General features: G+C 39.7%; 1 protein-coding gene across 1 annotated transcript in view; it reads right to left on the bottom strand.

Moving 5' to 3' along the window:
• The window catches only part of LOC139131487 (neuronal acetylcholine receptor subunit alpha-7-like), a 46319-nt gene that overhangs the window by 12716 nt on the left and 13766 nt on the right, over positions 1–19837 (bottom strand). The window contains exon 2 of the mRNA XM_070697561.1: positions 10495–10631. Within this exon, the coding sequence (XP_070553662.1) occupies positions 10495–10631 (137 nt within the window). The remainder of the gene's footprint in view (positions 1–10494; positions 10632–19837) is intronic.

Genomic DNA, 19837 nt, shown 5'->3' with positions numbered 1-19837 from the left:
GCACTTCGAAAGTATATGAAAACAACCTTCGAAACGTTTCACCTGATTTCAACTTTCGTTAAAAGAGGAAATATAATCGCTTTCGACACCGCATTGAGCAAAATTGTCGCCTTGGAATCACATCTAGCACGTGCTTAAGTGACAACCCCGCCCTTTAACGGCTAAAATTGTTAGATACAGAAACAGTTCATTTGCTTCTTTTCGCTGGTTAAAATCGATTGACGTGTATCAGTAAATTTGCCTTTGTACGCAATGCCGTCTGATGCGTGAGCGAGTGGCTTGCTATTCCCCGAAAGAATTTCTTTCCATTTTTTAACGACACAGCTTTAAATTTTGCATGCTCGGGGAGCTGATTAATATTTGCTGCAGTTGAAAGCAAAAGAAAGCCGGCAGTTTTATTTTTTTTCATCAATCGCAAGGTCTAGGTAATGTAAGTTAGATAAGCTATTCACGTAACGGAAAATGCTTTTATCGGCGGTCATGCAACTCAAATCTATCCACTTACCGGAGAACAAGTAGAGTTCATTAGTTGAATTACTCTGACTGTTTCGTTTACGGCTTTGGCGTAAAGCGCCGCCAATACCGCGTGCTCATTTTGTTCAATCGATCCAAGGCACGGCTGGAAAGCCACGGGTGAGAAGTTTGTTCAACCCGCAAACCGCGTCACTCACCCGAAACACCGAACTGGTCTCGTCTGCATCGCGGATGGTCGACAATCAGGGAAAGTGCGTTCCGAATCATTCAACGCAGCAGAGGTTGATGATTGCGCGCAAACCATTGCGAATTCAGACACGCTTGAATCAATTTCGACGGGAATTTCAGTGGCGAAGATTTGAACGTGGCCATTACAACCAAAATGGGTGACGGGAAAATCATCTCCCCGTCTTTTTTTTTTTTTTTTTTTTTTTTTTTTTTTTTTTTTTTTTTTTTGCGGTATCGAGATTGAAGTTCACCCTCGGCAAGAACTCTTGAATTATCTTTCGATTACTCCGATAGATTTATTGTTTAATGTGAGAATGGGGCTTTGGTTGTCACATGATCAAAATAGAACTTCCCACTCAAACACGCGATATAAGTCGCACAATTCTGTTCCTCGTTGTGGGTTGATGATAGCATCATTTTATTTTGACGAGTTATCTCAATTTCATATCTCGAGATACAGTCCATTAATTTCCTTTATCCGCACACATTAAAAAGTTAATGAGCGAAACAAAATGGAATGATGTGAATCGGGGATCATGTCACACGGGCTCTTTTCTCGATGTGTCAGTCAGCTCTCCGTAGTTAAAAAATGGGCCGTTCCATCTTTATGAGGGGATAGTCAGCATTATGACGCAAAAACTTTATCGCCTTCAATATATGTTTGATACCTTTTCCGGTACGGGTGTACATGCGCACTTTTCACAGCTTACGTGCCCTATTATCACTTTAAAGTCGTCGAAATACTTTTCTGCATAAGTAGCGATTAATTCCCCCCGACTATTCCTGTTTTCATAAATTTTTCCATAATTTAAAAAACCGCCATTTCCCAAAACGATGTGGTCCAGCTCGTAAGATGGCCTGTATCGTGCCTCATGTCAATCGCCTTTCTATTTATCCACCAATAAAATCTCTGCGCACGATAGTTCGTTAATATACCAACAGCAGAGAATGGAATGAAGTTCTCAATTCAAATTACTGGATCTCATGTACTTGCAACCCTTTTATTCTTGCCCTACGTCACGACAACAATACGAGTCGTCATTCAACGCTGGCATGAACCTTTCAGCAGCCTTGCATCAAAGTCAGTCGAGGCTGATTGTCATAGTTACCGGGTTATTTCGGCATAAGAATACCAACACTAACGAAAACATAACTAGCGTCCAACTTTTATGAAATGAAATCTAGAGGAGTTATAGGCCTACTGCCCATCTTTGAAACACTGTAGGCCTAAGTTTAAGGTAGTATGCGCCTCGAAAGTGAAAGACTTAAACTTTTGCTCAAACTTTCCTAAAAGAATATTTCAATCATTCTCTTTCAAAATCAAGAATAAAAATCGGGGGTCACCGTGCATATTTTGGAATTAGAGAAACAAATTACTCAAGATTTACCGATATTTGAAATTCAAAATGGCCGCAATCAGTGTGTTAACTCTATGGAGAAATAATAAAATTTTCGAATTTAGAAAAACTAAGCCACTGAAAAGTTTTCTTACTCCAGGAGCTTTAAAATGAACCCCCACATGTGGTAGATCAGAAAAGAATTTAAAAAGTTCAAGAGTCAGAATATCTGTCCGCGAGGTGCGTTCTCCCTTAGCCTAACCCTACTCTGTCGAAGGTAGCATAAAATTTAAAGTTGTAAACTTTTGTTCAAACTTTCTATAAGTTAACTTTCAAAACATCTTTTTCATAATCAAGAGTAAAAATCTTGGATAACCTCGCAAATGTTGGCATCAGAGAAACAAATAACCAAAAATTTACCGATATCAGAAATTCAAAATGGCCGCTATCGCTTTTTAGACGCTACGCAGGAAAATAAATTTTTGTTTGTTAGAGTCGAAGCTTTCTTTACTCCACAAGCCCCAAAATGAGCCTATACAAGAAGCAGACCAACAAAGTATTGTAAAAGTTTTAGAGTCCCAATATCAGTCTCCGACGTGCAGTCAACCGCAATAAAAATACTGTGGAGTCGCTTTCTTTCTACAGTAGTCGTAAAACAGTGAGATTGCACGCAGAATTGACAGTAAGCAGTCAATCTTTGAAATACGGGCAGAGAAATTTCTGATTATGAATTCTCGCAGGACCTGGAAAGAAATCAATTGACTTTAACGTTGGATTTCAAGTTGACGGCAGGAATCTTACAGAGAAGCAAAGGAAACAAGTTAATTATGTTTTGCCCTCTGGTGCAGTTTATCACCGATTCGAAATGAAAACTTGGTTTACGGTGTTCTTACCCTTTGCGTTGACTGCTTTAAATTATAGGATTCAATTATCAGTTACTCTAAAGCCTTGACCATTTTGCCGAGGTAAAATTTCTGCTTTTTGTGGTTGACCAGAAAGAACTCTCCTATAATTATTCATTAGAATCGGATAGGGATACATTAGACCAGCGTGATTGCAAGCTCTAACAGCCCGGACATAAATTCCTGGCGATTTACTACCCCTCGTCTCTTCATGGATTGGAAGTAAATCTAGGGCTTGGGTCGCTTCACGAGTTTTGTCCTCAATAACGCTGTGCGCTTATTAAAGGGGCAACGTCGTTGTCCTCGGTAATTTATTTCGGCCAGCACTTTATAACACGCTATAGTTGTCTGCAAAATGTATCCTCACTCCCGCATACAGATTGAAGACACAATAGAAAGCGACGACATGATTTCTAAAATCTATCAAAAATATATGCAAATGAGCTTGCAGCTGCTAATACAATTTTCACCCCTGTGCATACAATGCAGTGACCTTATTTTCTACACTAATCTCGCGATACGGTGACGTTATTTGAGTGCATGATTGATTTTGAGGAGGGGTATTTCATTTTTTCATATTTAAATCTCCGGAAAATAGCGATTTCATGCTTCAGTGCCAGCTTCTACTACTGTGTGGAGTTGATCTACTAGACCACTGTCTGGCGCCATGTCCGAGGCATGCGCAATCAGTCTAACTAGTACTATACTTCTTCACATACTGATAAATGCCACAACGATATATAGCTGTGATTCGTATAGCTGTTTTCAGGCAAGTCTATGGACTGTAGGCAAATTTAGGATGCAACAAAAGTACTTGCGAACATGTGTTCCCTGGGAAAAAAGTCTGAGGTAGAACAAACATCGTGGCTAGAACATGACAATGAAATTGAATTATGAATAAGCTTATAGATCTATGAATATTTTGATGTCAATCGCGATTGTAGTTATGTCGATTTGGTGATGTCAGATTACATACGCCCAAAAATGTCAAGTACACTGAGACGAGTGTCAAGAAAAGTTTTACCAGCGTGAAATTTGGCGTTCAAGATTCACTGTCGACTTGGAGTTCACTTCCGTTTTTCGATCTTTGAAGATCAAGGTCATGAGCTTAAACATACACGAACTAATATTGAAGTGAAAATGCTATCAGTCATCAATGTAAGGACATCGCATTAGATGTTGTTGCCTTCTAGCGAAGTTTCACTACCGATGGTTTGAAAACTCTCCTCATATTGACGATTCTTTATCTGGCGTTGCCCTTCGATTATCATGCAGTAAGTTGTAAATTCTTTTTATCATCCGGGCGATTCGATTTAAGGATGTGGTCTAATTGATAAAGTATAGCGAATTTGGTTAAACGCTAGACAACCACCCCACCAACGTCATTCGACGCTACTTGAGTATCTTTTTTTTTATTTGCGAAGATGTATTCAACATTGGAAGAAGTAATGAAAAGTTTGCCGATGGAACGGAATAATATGTATGTGATGTCGTTTCTCAGGGACAAATTTATTAGGACTCCTAAAGTGTGTTTAAGACTAGCATTTCATTCTCTGCACAATGAGGACATAAGTCCAAAACTTTAACTTTCTTGTATTTCGTCGTAGCTGCTCTACAGACGAAGTTTACGATTTCTCAGTTGCAAAAACTTACTTGCAGTGGTGAACAAAATTGTGACCTCAAACTTGACGACACTTCAGAGAATAATTCCAAAGTACTGAGATTGTCGCTGCCGCAATGAACAGGTCCTGAAAATGTCACTATATAGTACCATTTGCAGGAAGTTACTGTCTGTTACCCGTCACGTCAAGTCGAGCGTGTCTATCTCAGTGTAACACAACCCCACCATGGTGCCGCGAGCAGTACACGCACTTGCTCTCAGCGCTCTGCTCTGTCAGCTCAGAAACGATTCAGCTACAACTCTCAGAAACTGTTGTCCAAATCGACAGAAAAAACGGTCGGTTGCAGTTAAAAAGAAGTTTCCGTTTACAGGAAAATAACGAACGCGATTTTGAAAACATCACTTGAAGATATAATTCTGTTTTACGAAAAAATAAATAAAGCTTAGAAGAAAAATATGTATATCTTTCTACTATCTTTATCTCCAAAGGCTTAATGATTGATCTCTTAGACCAATCTGTACCTGCTTTAGCTGATTCTCTTCAAAATTCAACGCGTCTCGGATCGGTTCGGGTCATCATGATTGATGACAATCACGTGTGTTCGGATTACAAAACTTCAGACGGACCAGACGGGAGTGTAAATGTTGTGTTTGCTCATACGCTTCACTGTGTAACTGTGAGAAAGGGTGTTTCTTTGCAACCGGTACCTTTTAATATACGTACACTGTAAAAACCTTAAACTGTCTGCAGATCTGATCGCCTAGTCGATGAAGGCAACATTTTAATTTTGTTTTGACCTGTTTTTTTCGACAAGTTTTCGCCATTTTAGAGCTCCGATGCGAATACTTTACGGAGAAGCAGAAGAAGTTGCATCTTTTTTTCAAAATTAAAATAAAATGAAATGTTATCAAAAGTTACATTTATTGAGCCTTGCAAATCCCACACAACTATGTTTCGACCCCCGACTCCTATTCTTCGCAAAAGAAGAATAGGGGTGCCGAGGAGCGTGGCATTCCTGGTGGAAGATAAAGTCAATTGCAGAGAATGGAGGTTATACGTTGCAAGATGACAAAAAGTCCAATTAAGCCTGACAGTGTCTAACTTATGATACGCATCTTCTCCCTGGTGAAATTCAAAACCCTCCACCAACATCTCTGTGGTATAAACCAATTACAAGACCCGTAACAAAATACCATTGGAAGTAAGGCGATCGCGCAACTACGGATCGTTTTTTTTTTCGTTTCAAAAGTACGTCATTAAATATATATACAAATTGCTTCGACAAAATATGACGGTAGAATTCTAAGTACTTTTCCATTCGTGATGGACAGCGCATTAACAAGTTTATTTTGGAAAACTTTGCTAGTGAACTAAACGGTTGAGTTACAAAGTGCCTCCACAATATTCATCGGGCTCTGCGCTCAATACTACGCTACGAGGCAGTGTGTGCAGTTTCCCGATATCTTCAAATCGATGTTGAGCAGTTTGATATAGGTCTGCGATGCAAGAACTCTTATTTGGTCACTAACTTTCCCGCCCTTTTATTGATCTGACGTCGCTTGCCTAGCAGTCGGTTGAAATTCATGCCGACGAGCCAAAGTCGAACATCACGATCACAAACATGTCAAGGGATGCGGAAGTGAGTTGATTTTTTCCCGTCTTGTCAAGACAAATTGCTCCTATTTTTGGTCGGAATTCCCTAGAGGGCGGGAACATGCTCGATGTAATTCTATATCCGTCTTGTTACAACACACACACATGTGTACCTGTCCCTGCTCGTGGATCGATGGCATATCCACGCGGCTATGTTTGCCCGTCGATTAAATTTTATTTAACCACAATGAACGGTAAATATTGTGGTTATATTAAAGGTTTGTTTGCATATCGCAATCAAAATCAATCACCAGGGTCGGAATGTTAAGTTGCAGACTTACTCTCATTATTATTAGATGCCTCGCCGCCGGCCATCTTACATTTTAATATAATTACCAGATTGAACGTTTATTTTAAGGTAGCGGGCGACCTACAGAAACGTATTTTTAATATTCAGCCACTTAAGGTACAGGAATGATGAACTGTCTTCCTCCTAGGCCTTAGAGGATATTCAGAATCAGGGCGCGAAGGCTTTCGGATTTGTCTTTGAAAAATAGTAACGGGATGCAAAAAAAAATCTTAAAGCAATATCGCCTGTCGTCAACGTTCTTCGAAATTATCCAAAGAAAACTGCCTGTCTAAATGTCAAAATATCTCACCCACGTCGGAACAAATGTCGCAATACAATGATTTAAAAATCCTGTGTCTGCCGGGAAAAAAATAACAGCGGAAAATTACGACACACCTTCCATCAATTTTGCGAAATGCAGTCTATAGGTCTGCAACTGCACTGAAAATTACCCTTTTTGTAATTTTGATACACCGCAAGAGAAGCATTTGCGTCCTTTATAGTTGAGTTCTTCCTAACAAAGCATTCGGTATTCTGCGCACTCGCAAAGCTATCTTCCTGGGGAAATCTCACGATATAATAGAAAACCTCTCTCTACGGACAAGGCAAGAGCATTTCCAATTTCATACAAACCAACCGTTCTCATGCTAGATGTTTTACGTGCATTCAATCGTATTCTCGAACTTGGCAATTGGCGTATTTTCAATCATGTTTCCCCGTCGCAGTGAGTCTATGCGCATTCGCATGAGTTAAACTGCACACAGTGTTTCCCATCGGATTTTTCCAGTGGCGTTTCAATCGTTACATGTCCATCCCTGCACTGACTGTTCAAGAAAGCAGAAGGCTTTTATTCGTCTTCGTTATATCATCTTGTTCTCTCTCTCTCTCTCTCTCTCTCTCTCTCTCTCTCTCTCTCTCTCTCTCTCTCTCTCTCTCTCTCTCTCTCTCTCTCATATATATATATATATATATATATATATATATATATATATATATATATATATATATATATATATATATATATATTCACTGCAATAAATCGGTATCGGTTGGCGTTTACTACTTCATAATATATAATAGCTGCTGGCGTATAACTGATTGATTTCCATTCAATATAGGGTCACATGACTGCCGCAGCGGTGTCTTCTGCCCACTCATCGAACTGCAAACCCACCCAGTTAACCTGCCCTCAATCTCAATAACGTGGTTATGGAGTTAGCGCATGCACAATTATTCGAAATTACTTCCAAAAATAGACTTGCCGGGGCATGATGGGGATAATGATGCAACGATAACGAAAATGACGCCCGTGAATGAATTTGATTGTACCTTTGACTTTGCCGTTCGGCGAATGGAAGCAAATTCAATTAGCCTAATAATGGCCACGGCTTCATCGGGAGTATTTGTCACACAAACGCTCGATGATGTACGATGCCACGAATCAATTTAACGCGGCCTTGCCATCGTAAATCAAATACATGTTGGCGTAGTCAGGCCTGTAATACTTCATGTTTGTTTTAAAGGCCGACACTTTAGAGTCAGTATATAGCGGGAAACGCAACATTTCCAAAGCCGTTGATGGTACAACAGATTCTTTCCTGAAATTTACATTGTCATTTTAATATCAGGTGATTGAAGTATGAAATAAGCCGAGCGACGGTACGTGTAACATTTTCACGTAGTAAAACAAATTTCTTGCGTCAAAATGTTTCAAATCTCGCTGACATTGACAGGTACCAGGCGAAAGGCACAATATCTTGAGAGCGATAAAGACGACGAAGATGATGGTAACGATAATTTGATGATATCTATGACACTGTTGGTAGTGCTCAATGACAATGGTCAAGTCAATGTCAATGTCAACGTAGATGACGGAATCGGCTACTTTGGTAACAACATCTGCAGAGTTAATGCCAACAAAGACTACGCGATGATGATGATGATGACGACGACGACGACGACGACAACGATGATGATGATGATGATGATGATGATGACAATGATTAGGATGATGATGATGATGATGATGATGATAATGACAATGATGATCATGATCATGATCATGATCATGATGATCATGATGATCATCATGATGATGATAAGAAGTAACGATTATCATGATACTACTGTCAGGAGATTTATTTACCATCAACAACGAGATTTGAAGCATAAACTGTCATACGTAGGTGTGAATGTGTATCTATGGTGCTTTCATCATTCGGAGTTTCATACAAGGCCTAGGCACGCCAGACATTCGATATTTATGAGGAAAGGTGCGTGAAACTTTAAATCAATAAAAGTTGAAGGTAAGGTCGTATTTCATCCTTCGTGACTTATGAGGCTCGTTTACTTGGCCTGGATAAGCAAATTAACCAATGACCTCTACACGGTCTTTGGGCTGTTCAATATTTTCATTAGCAAAATGAAGGCTTTTGAAAAATCGAGACGATTAACCACGAGATCGTATGGCGTTCTGTCCATTGAATGGCTAATTACGATTTCTGCAGAATGCAAGCCGAGATAATAGACAAAAACCCCCGCAGCCGGATGTGCCTCGGCCTGGCGAGTGAGTTCATTTCGGGCTCGAAATTGGCTCCACGCAGCGCGTCCACTCACGTCAATGGAATTTAATTTGGATGAGAAAAATAGCCCCGAAATGACTGTATTATTTTACGTCTATGAAAAATCTTCTTGTCAGTTAGTGAACGTGAAGAAACCACCGTTGTGATTTTTGATTATCTGAGCCGACAAACTCAACATCCATTGAAAACAATTTACCACAAGATGTTCAATATGCAGGTCTCAATTCCTTACGTTAGCAATAATTAGGAGGGCGCTGTCGAGTAGAAAAGCCCTATTAATTCATCCTGGACAACAACGCTAGAAGAATACAAACAGTATGGGTAAGAACCAGCTGAACAGAAATATTTTACTTTCAAAATGCTTCAAAGGTTTGTGCAACATTGACAATTTACAAGGTCTCTTGATTTACGGTCGAGTGCAACATCTATATCTGAAGTTTAACTTTCGTGAAATTGCGTCACATGCCCTGCGATTCGCCAGTGCCCTTGAATCGACGTTATAAAGGGCTTGCAATCTCGCGAGACTTGGTGGACGAGAGAGTGGAGCACTCACTCTCCCATTAAGGGGAGCTCGTATTAGATGGCTCTGATATCTGCCACTTTAAATAATGAATTGAGATAAAAGCGACACATGATAGCTGAGGGTAGGAACACGGCCTTGGTCTAGTTCAAGGTGAAGTGAGAAACACTCCCGTTTTCATAAGACTGAGAAAGTGTACATTAACCACGACTATGAAAATAGATTTACCGAAACATACAGAAGTTAAGGGTTAAGGGGTTTCCACCACAACCACCTCCTAAAAAAGTTATTTCGATGTTTCACGTTCTCGATGTGACTTCGATAAGAACTTGTGTTTTTTTCTTGAAACGACTATGTTAATAATATCGGTCTACAAGTCTTGCAAATCTCTCTCTCTCTCTCTCTCTCTCTCTCTCTCTCTCTCTCTCTCTCTCTCTCTCTCTCTCTCTCTCTCTCTCTCTCTCTCTCAAAGCGAGTAAACGGTCGATTTACGTTGCACAAAGGCGCAGATGTAACTCTAATAACACCCACGATAGTGTTCAATGATGATTATCCGTCGACGAGATAACAAACTCATGACATTCCCATCTTCACAACAGACTGGCAGTGCAAAAAGAGAACAATAATCGGAATATCGATGGCCTGCCTCTAATTTCACAAAGCTATTAGATAAGTTCTTGTCATTTTCAAAACTTTGGCCAGGCTCGAAGCATCAATGTACTGTGCAATTGGACACTGAAAATTTCCCACAGTTTAGTATCACAGTGCGATGGCATTATTTTGTTTGGTATCCAGACTTAACAGGAGAGAGCCTACTCCGTCAACTGCAGGATATAGGTGACTGTGACATTCAGTGGGGTCAAGTTCAAAGATTTGTGAAAACTCACCAAGTCCATGATCTGAGTGATGGACATGGACAGGCTGACGTTGATCGGATGGGTGGAGTTCATGACTGGCCGAACTTTCTTGTTGTAATTGTGGAATATTTTCTTGAACAGCCTACTCTCTGCAAAATCCTCGTCAACTGAAAATAAAAGAATCAGATAAAAAGACGGAAATTAGCCAGGAACGCGTGGTTTAATAACGAATGGAGACGCGCCAATCAGTGTACCCTTATTTACAGTGGCAAGCTCTTCGTTCTTGTGATGTTATTGCGCTACTTAAAATTTGATCATATCAGTTGAATTCCTGCGGAGAAATGCACACAGAAGTCATATCATCACGCGATTCGTTGGGGCGCAGCAACACTTTCAATATCGCTGCAAATATCAAAAGTCAATACTCCACGCTTGATGCCTCTTACTCAATATGATCTTGTCTTGTTGCCACGGCAACAGATTGGAGACGAAATATCGATGATTTTATGGTTGTTTGGTCATAGCCGGCGAATCGTTCCGACGTCGATGTCACCGCGATGTCCCCGCGCGTTTCATTCAGCCCGGCGTCCGTTAAATTCGCACCGAAGTCTAAAACGGTGGTTACATACGGACACCGACACGAGAAGTTGTCTCGTTGCGGCCTATGTTTTCGTGTTATATAGTAAGAGTAACGCTTGGCTTGCTGCCGGTAAATATCACCATTTTTCTTCCATTCGATGTACAAGAAATTTGCTGTCATCACAAAACTTGTACACTTGCGATTCGGGATTTATAAATTTCTGAATCTTTGAAATGGTGCAAACTATTTGCGCGATATCTGCCAAGGTCATTATTCCTGCTGATGTGCAGCGTGCTCGGAACGTTATATCTGATTGGTCGATTGTCACTATTCACAGCAACTTAGGGAGCCTTTTTGTATTATTTTATTATAACCCTAAGATTCAGCTTCCGAGACGCTGAACATCAGCCCACATTATTAACACAAGGTTAGTGCGATGTGACCCGATGTTCTCGGCCATACATGGCCGATACATTCGTGAAAAACAGCGGAACAACCCTGAATAAAAAAAAAATCGATTTTCTGAAAGATTTCCCAACGTTCTCCAGAGTTAGATCTTTCACTCAGGTACAGCTGTATCGTTAGTAATCATTTAGACGTCGCTGTTTTGCTGTTGCTATGTATGTCATTATATTAGGGTTCCGCTCGCCTGGCATGGTAGTCACGACGAATCATACCTGAATCATGCGTTTGTGAAGAGGGTTGCACGAATACACGAATACGTAAACTTTATCCAGTGCTTATTGAAGTTTGAGCGGGTCGCAACATAGGTAGAGTGTAGGAAATATTGATGAGGTGACCCTTCGTTGGAACCAGATCCTATACCTTAGGAACAGTCACTACGTCGAAAATCTCAAAAAGCGAACGCTCATACTTTTATACTTTGAATTAAAGTGGCCTGAAAGATGCAGTTTCTAATGTTGTTTTGGCGTTTTTTCTTTGTTAAAATTATTTTATTTTTTGTTTGTTTGTTTGTTTGTTTGTTTGTTTTATTTTCGGGGAGGTCGCGGGAGTGAATGACGTCATCGTTAAAAGTGAAATCGGCGTTAACTGACCCCTTTCTCCAATCTATATCTTCTTTCCACGCGACTGAAAAAAGTCCTCGCTATCGAACAGATAGTGTCGTGTCAACAATTTAATCAGCAGTGTTCTGACCAACAGAATGGGACTTGACTTCAACACTGAACACGAACGAACGTTGTCGTATCGAACAAATTAGATAGAAAAGGCATGTTACAGTCACCGAGCGTGTTCGATCGATACGGTCTGTCTGGCGAGGAACGACGATAGGCGTACACACCAGAAACTGAGTATAAAAGCAGTTGAGAATCAGAGACGGACTATACTCTACGTTGGAACTATCCGTAGAAATCGATATTATTATGAAGAAATTACTCCAGGATTGAGTCAAAGCACACCAAATTCTCATGAAGTTGGAACAGGTTAAATTAATTTTACTGCATGCTAAAAAGTGTCAATGTTTGCACTCGCCCAACAATCACAAAAGAAACGTTTTATAATACCTCGCAATAGGAATGAATGACTCTCTCTGTCTCTCTGTCTCTCTGTCTCTCTCTCTCTCTCTCTCTCTCTCTCTCTCTCTCTCTCTCTAATTCATACATGTTTTGGATGAAATATACACATCTTATACCACAAGGGCGAAGACTAATGACGCTAGTTACCCAAGTATGATCGGGAATTTAAGAAACATTCAGCACAGTGTGAATATTGTCAACGTCAGCCTCTTTCAAGGTACCAAAAATGTATGCCAGTCCCCACTTCCTCCCATTCTGAACTTTTTGTATAATTTTGTACTTGTGATTGGGTCTACATACAGGGAAATGGCTGCGGGTGGGGATGGCATAAATATAAAACACGTGTCCGTGAAGGCAACAGTACCTTATGGAAGCGACTCCGAAAGGTGCCATTGATAAAACATCTTCCAAACAACGGCCATCTAATTGTTTGTCGTGTACACAATTATCAGCCAATGTTGAGTTTGGGTTTCTGTTCATCTATGAAGACAGACTGTTCACCTCGAGAAGACCATGCTCTATTGCAATTTTTTCGTCGCACTGTTTATTTTGATGGGCATTCCTTGCAAATTTTATAACTACGCTATGCCATTAACATTGCGTGGAATTTAGATTGAATTTTTTTTTCTTCGTAAATTATGAAATGATTAATGTTCACGCCAGTCATAGGGTCGAATCGCTCTGTCAAAGTGAAATACAACTCTCTTTTACCTCTCCCTCTCAATCGTCCCATTCGTTTCCATGGAAACAGTCGTCCACTCTCTTCCGATTGCTGTGACGTCACACGTGCAAGGGACAAGCGGTTTGACTCCTAACCAAAACCTCTAATCTCTTTCGTAAAGTTTGGCTTAAAATCCAATTCGGTCGCAGCCGATTGCGCGAATTAATTACTGTTATTTATCGACGGGAAAGATGCGATGCTAATGCGTCGGCGGTGGTGTCTGGCAGCGAAATTGCGCGTCGCAGTATGGGTTATTAAGTCTGCTAGGCATAAAACACTGGTTCCTCGAAACGAAGCCGCTGTTACAACTCACAGATTCAATTTGGATGTTGAGCCCGGCCTTGAGTGGTCAATTTTCTTAAGTGTTTCTGTGCATTTTTTGACTGACCGCCGTGAGGATGGCAATTAGGTAGGCCCACAGTAAGACGTGTGTGTATTCTTAACTAAGCTTCAGTAAGGCGACGTGTAGGGGAACAAAATGTTCTTGGGCAATGCGGATCCGAAGACTGTTTCAGTTCTCATCAGACTTGATAGGCTGGTTATACGAGATTTTACACAATTTTCAAACGAATCAGTCGTTTGTTCTAGTGATGAAGCCCCCGTCCCTCTTCATAGCCGAAAACACGACCACCCAAGTCAAGGACCTAGGCCAAAACCTATTCTGTTGTATACTACGTCACTCTCAAGCGGGATGGCAATGATTGATAATAATCAAAAGCTCTAAGTGATTTTCATACCAAGAGTTACATTAGCATTCTGAGCAATGACGATTGAAGTGAATAGTAATGCAAAGTATATAAATGCGAATTATCTTTCCGAATTATCATTTCGGCAATAAAAAAAATATGAAATATTTATCGCGTCTTGGCTACTTTATCCATTGCTTGCGATTCAAGTAAAAACAGTGTGCTGCCAGATAATGTACCGGGTTAAAACCAACTTCCGCGAAGTTGTGCTAACTTATTACCCTGTTACATAGGCTATACATCTTTCTCCATTGATAGATTGTTCAATTCAGTGACAAGCAATCGTAATACCATGGAGAAAGATCTTATAGCCTCCTGCTGAACAACCTTGGCAAAGTGTAAGATGAGAGATATACTTTCGATGTCTGCCATTTATTATCAACTACAATCGAAAGTACATCAAATCCCATTTGAAACTAGATCCATTAGTGATGTAAACACCGATGCAATTGCCGTCACAACCAGCTTTCATCCAGTGAAATTCACGGACACAGTGCCCAACGACAATGAGAATCACAGTTTGTTTAACATGTGTAGTTTGAGAATCATCACGCTCGTTATATTTCGACTGCTGATTCTATGAGGGGGAGATAAATGTAGGTGAAAACAACTCTAGATTTGGCATTAACAAGCCTGGAAGTTTTGTTTCGTGTACTATAAGCTGAAAGCAAAACCGAGCAGCTTGAAAAATTCACACAGCATGCAGAAAACACATCATCACTCACCCGGGAACTATGAGGTGGAATTCGTATCGGGGACCGATAAGCTTATTTGGACTCTCAATTTTTTTTCTTTGGTCTACCGTTTGTGGGGGCTTATTTAAAGCTTGTGTAGAAAGAAAAATTTTAACCATCTTAATTCTTTCGAAAAAAGGAAATGTATTTTCCCTATCGAGTTAACACAGAAATGGCGGCCATTTTGAAATTCATGACAAGTGTCGGTAGATATTAGGCAATTGTATTTTTGTCCAGTACCAAAGTTTGCACGGCCCTCGATTTTCATTCTTGATTTGATAAGAGAATGTTTAAAAGTTTCATTGAGGAAAGTTTGACGAAAGGTTTTAGTCTTTCACTTTTGAGGCGTGTACTACATTAAAAACAAACTGAAAGTATCCTGCCATGTACTCAGCTGAAAGCAAAACCAAGATACTTGAAAAATTCACACAGAATGCAGAAAATGCATCATCACTCAAATACAGGAAAGAACCATTAACCACCGTTACTTTTTCTCGTCTGTATCGTGAGTCGTCTGTGACTGTGAACAACTTTGGAAGTTGGGGTCTGCATGCAGATTTGAATGCATCCAACCATCAGACAGACAGAAAGGTTCAAATCCGAGCTATTAGCATTTACTTTTGTAACTTGGATACAAAAGTGTTGGTAATTTGTGTTCGTGGCAGGTAGCCTATGAAAATCTATTGTCATCTTAGAGGGGGCATCACTGTGTTGTAGCTCTTTGAAAACCGTAACATGTAAAGTACTTGAAAAGGGAAATAGCATTGCATTTGAAAAGGCAGCAATTTCTACGTGGATACACAACAGGTTGTAGTGAAAGTAGTTTATTGCAACAGTGGTTGTCGATTTATTCCAATTTTACCTTCCATTGTGTCATACAATTCGTCCTTTGTAAAGTGTAGAAAAAACACGCGAACCTCGTGCAACAGTGGGCTTCACGTGTTCAAACGAAAGTGCGTGTGTCTTCACTGTTAACCGCACGGAGCGTGTGAACTTGCCCTAAAAATAGGGTGGACACTGAAAACATCGAGAACCTGAAATGCGGACAGCTAGCCCCAGTGCTCATGCTGACACGCTTTTTTCCCACCAGTTGACAAACTGAAGGGGGCCTTGCGAGCTTACCTTAAAATACCTTACCTATCTTGTGGAAGATTTTGGAGATGTCAGTTTCTATGCGAAATATACATCTGTGTTTTGTACACGTACGCTACAATACATCAAACCATAGCCATCTATTAATTGCTGTGAAAAGGTAAACTTGAAGAAGGATGCTTTGTAACACTCAAATTTTTCATATTTTCCAAGTCTACCGACTTTGAGGACTCATTTTGAAGCAAGTGTAGTAAATGACGCTTCCATCGTCGTGCTTTTTGTGATAAAGCGGAAATTCAATTTTGTCCACATAGATAACACTTTGATGTTCAACATCAGTAAATTTGTGGAAATATTTTCTCTTGTCCAAAATGTTGCACATCGAAAAACTTATATTTATTCTTGATTTTATGAAAGAGAGTAGTTAGAAGTATCCCCGAAGAAAGTTTGAACGAAAAAATTATTAACTTGTTTCTGCTGTTTCAAAGTCCGCAGTACCCTACGTAAGGATGAGAACTCTCCAACAGTCGAAATGGTAGAGAACTGCTTCTAAAGGGGAAACTGATCTCGGAATATAAAGTTTCTTCAAAGGAACTCATTTGATTACTTAGGGTAACACTTTAAGACGCTTGACAAGTGTCGGCAATCACATTCTTCAATTATGTAAATTAATGCCGAAACATTTGGTAAATTAAACGTTACAGCGTGTTTCACCCTTTAAATGATAGCGATTGTTTCCATGGTGATAATGTGCTAGTACAAGCGCTGAAACCAGTCACGCGATAAAATTCAAGATCACTTTGTAGAGTCATCCGAAAGTGATTCCGAGTTTTCGTGTAAGGGCGACGTGTGTATTTTCATCAATCATCTCTAAACCGTTTCTTGAATTACTCTCCCGCAAGGACGCTTCGTCAGAAAAAAAAACTTACATCTTTCAGCCTTGTCTCTAATCAACAAAAACGGTGGGAAGCAATATTGACAGCTCTGAATTCTGTGTTTCTAATCGCCAAACTTGAATAAACTCTAATTGTATAAAGGAGACAATATGTGCGATTGAAAGGCCAGTACCTTACGTGAATTTTAAACAACCGAAAGCAAGCGTCATTAATTGTCACTTTCATCGCCAACCCTTGCACCATGCATGCTACGCGGCGATGCCGGGCATTGCCAAGACATCACCTGACTGAGCCGTTCTCACATTATGAGTGCAAAGAACGTAATCATAAATTGCCTTGCGGAAGTGTGATTTAACCGGAGCCGTGAGGACATTGCCCTCAGTCTCACCCTCCATATCCTTCGTTATCCGTATAAAGGCGTATACCGACAACTGAGCAGAATATAGAAGTATACATCGATAATCTTTCATTTTTATTTTACATGCACACACATACACAGAATTACAGACATAGATAGATAGATAGATAGATAGATAGATAGATAGATAGAATACATACATACAATACATACATACATACATACATACATACATACATACATACATACATACATACATACATACATGTAATACAATACATTTATGCAGTCACCACAAGAATTAGAGAGAGAGAGAGAGAAGAGAGAGGAGAGAGAGAGAGAGAACATACATACATACATACATACATACATACATACATACATGCATACATACATATAATACATAAATACATACATACATACATACATACATACATACATACATACATACATACATACATACATACATACATACATACATACATACATACATACATACATACATGTAATACAATACATTTATGCAGTCACCACAAGAGTTAGAGAGAGAGAGAGACATACATACATACATACATACATACATACATACATACATACATACATACATACATACATACATACATACATACATACATACATACATACATACATACATGTAATACAATACATTTATGCAGTCACCACAAGAGCGAGAGAGAGAGAGAGAGAGAGAGAGAGAGAGAGAGAGAGAGAGAGAGAGAGAGAGAGAGAGAGAGAGAGAGAGAGAGAGGGGGGGGAGAGAGAGAGAGAGAGAGAAGAGGGAGAGGGAGAGAGAGAGAGTGAGAGAGAGAGAGAGAGAGAGAGAGAGAGAGATAGAGAGAAAGTGAGTGAGAGAGAGAGGGAGAGAGAGGGAGAGAGAGAGAGGCACATGGATACGATTACAGGGGATTCCTTTGCGCAACATATACATGCAGTCTACAGTCTAGTCTTGTCTAAAGCTTTCCTTTTGCAGAATATGATGAACTTCCGACATTTTCCCTGAATCTAATAAATAGAAACCATTAGGGAACGTAATACGTAACTACAATTACACTGATTTGGAATAAGAAGTTGACCGGAAAGCATTTAATTTACTAATCCAAGGACATGTACGTTAGCCTCCGTGCTTCCGAAGATTTATCGACTCAAAATGTCACGACCTTACAAAACGCGCCATAAAAGATATTATGACTTTAAAAATTGTCATTTGGTTTTACTGCACTTCTGGCTATATCTACGATAGATTTTGTTTCACAATCGTTCACCGATATAATTAAAACTACTTAGGGTTTTTGTGTGGATTTTTTTTGACATGTGACTTTTGCAATGTTACAGTAAATGGTCGAATCGTTCGTTTTAGTTATTGAGTTCCACGTCAATCAGACTCGTCATACGGCTTGTCACCGTAGTGTTACTGTACATCACATAAAAAGCATTTAGCACCGCTAAGGAGGCGACTCCGTGTCTCAAAACCGGATAATACGTGACCAGGTAATTCAGAAAAGTTCTTGATCGCAATATCTCGAGTGAAAAACTAACATCCTTTAAGATTCGCAGATTTTAATTATGTGTATAAAGGTCGTACAAATCTGGCCGAGACAGCAATTTCCTAAACCAGCACAAGGACGATTTTGGTCTACAACATCGTGTTCCGCCCATGTGGCTTGAGAAATCCCTAAAGAGCTTACCGTGGTTAAAACCAGGCTGGTCGGAAAGGGCCAGGAAAAAGATGATGTGATTTGACAAAGTAGTGCCTCGGGAAACTATGATTCCAATTTCTTTTGCTACGAAGAAAACGAGGCGCCACCTTTTATATTTTTTGGGTAATGAAAGATAAAAATAGTCTGAAACTTTGTAAAGATAAGTTGGCCTATGAGCAGAACAAACATGTCTCGACAAAACACTAAGCTACTTAATTTTGCGATATTTCAACCTAAGTCCGCTTCATTGTCGGCATTATCTGATGACAGAGACCTACACTGTCAGACACACGGACGGACGGACAGACAGACAGACAGACAGACAGACAGACAGACAGAGACACAGACAAGAGAGGAGGAAGGGAAATCAATATTAAAGTTTGTGTAGCTCAAAACTATTCGGTTGAAAAGTTATTAATCACAAATATGCTATATTTTCGTGTTTTACAATCGAATCGTGTGTGATTTTCATTCTGCAAAGACTCATTCGACTGTTAAAACTATGAATTCAGTACCGTTGTCTCGTTTGTCCGCTTCATGCTGATGGACATGCGCTGTTCATGGACGCAAATTTTCATTCTTTATAATTTCCTTGGGCGCATAGCAAATGAAAGTCCTCTGCTGTTGCTCATATTTTTCTCGAGAGAACTGTCGACAATTCTGTTTGCAGTTATAAGAAATATTATTTCATCTATCATTGAAGTGGAAACTGTAAAAATCGGCCAATTGTTACTTGAGTTAACGTTATGGGGGGAATAAAACAGGATATTTTTACTTGACTAGATTGGAAAACCTGACCTTTCTCATTCTTTAAAACAATTCCATACAATCTGTAGCAAACTAAAAATGGCGAGATTTCAATAGCTTTAATGTTCTTAAATTCTGTAAATTCCCGTAACATATTCACCCCGTTCTTCCCTGAAAATTATCTCAGCAACGTTTGTCCACCTCCAAGAATACATACAAAAAAATTACGCTAAATCTTTACTATGT

The sequence above is a fragment of the Ptychodera flava genome, chromosome 4, assembly GCF_041260155.1.
Source record: "Ptychodera flava strain L36383 chromosome 4, AS_Pfla_20210202, whole genome shotgun sequence".
Lineage (NCBI taxonomy): Eukaryota > Metazoa > Hemichordata > Enteropneusta > Ptychoderidae > Ptychodera > Ptychodera flava.
Note: the sequence above shows the minus strand (reverse complement) of the source record. Positions and strands in the feature narration are given on the sequence as shown.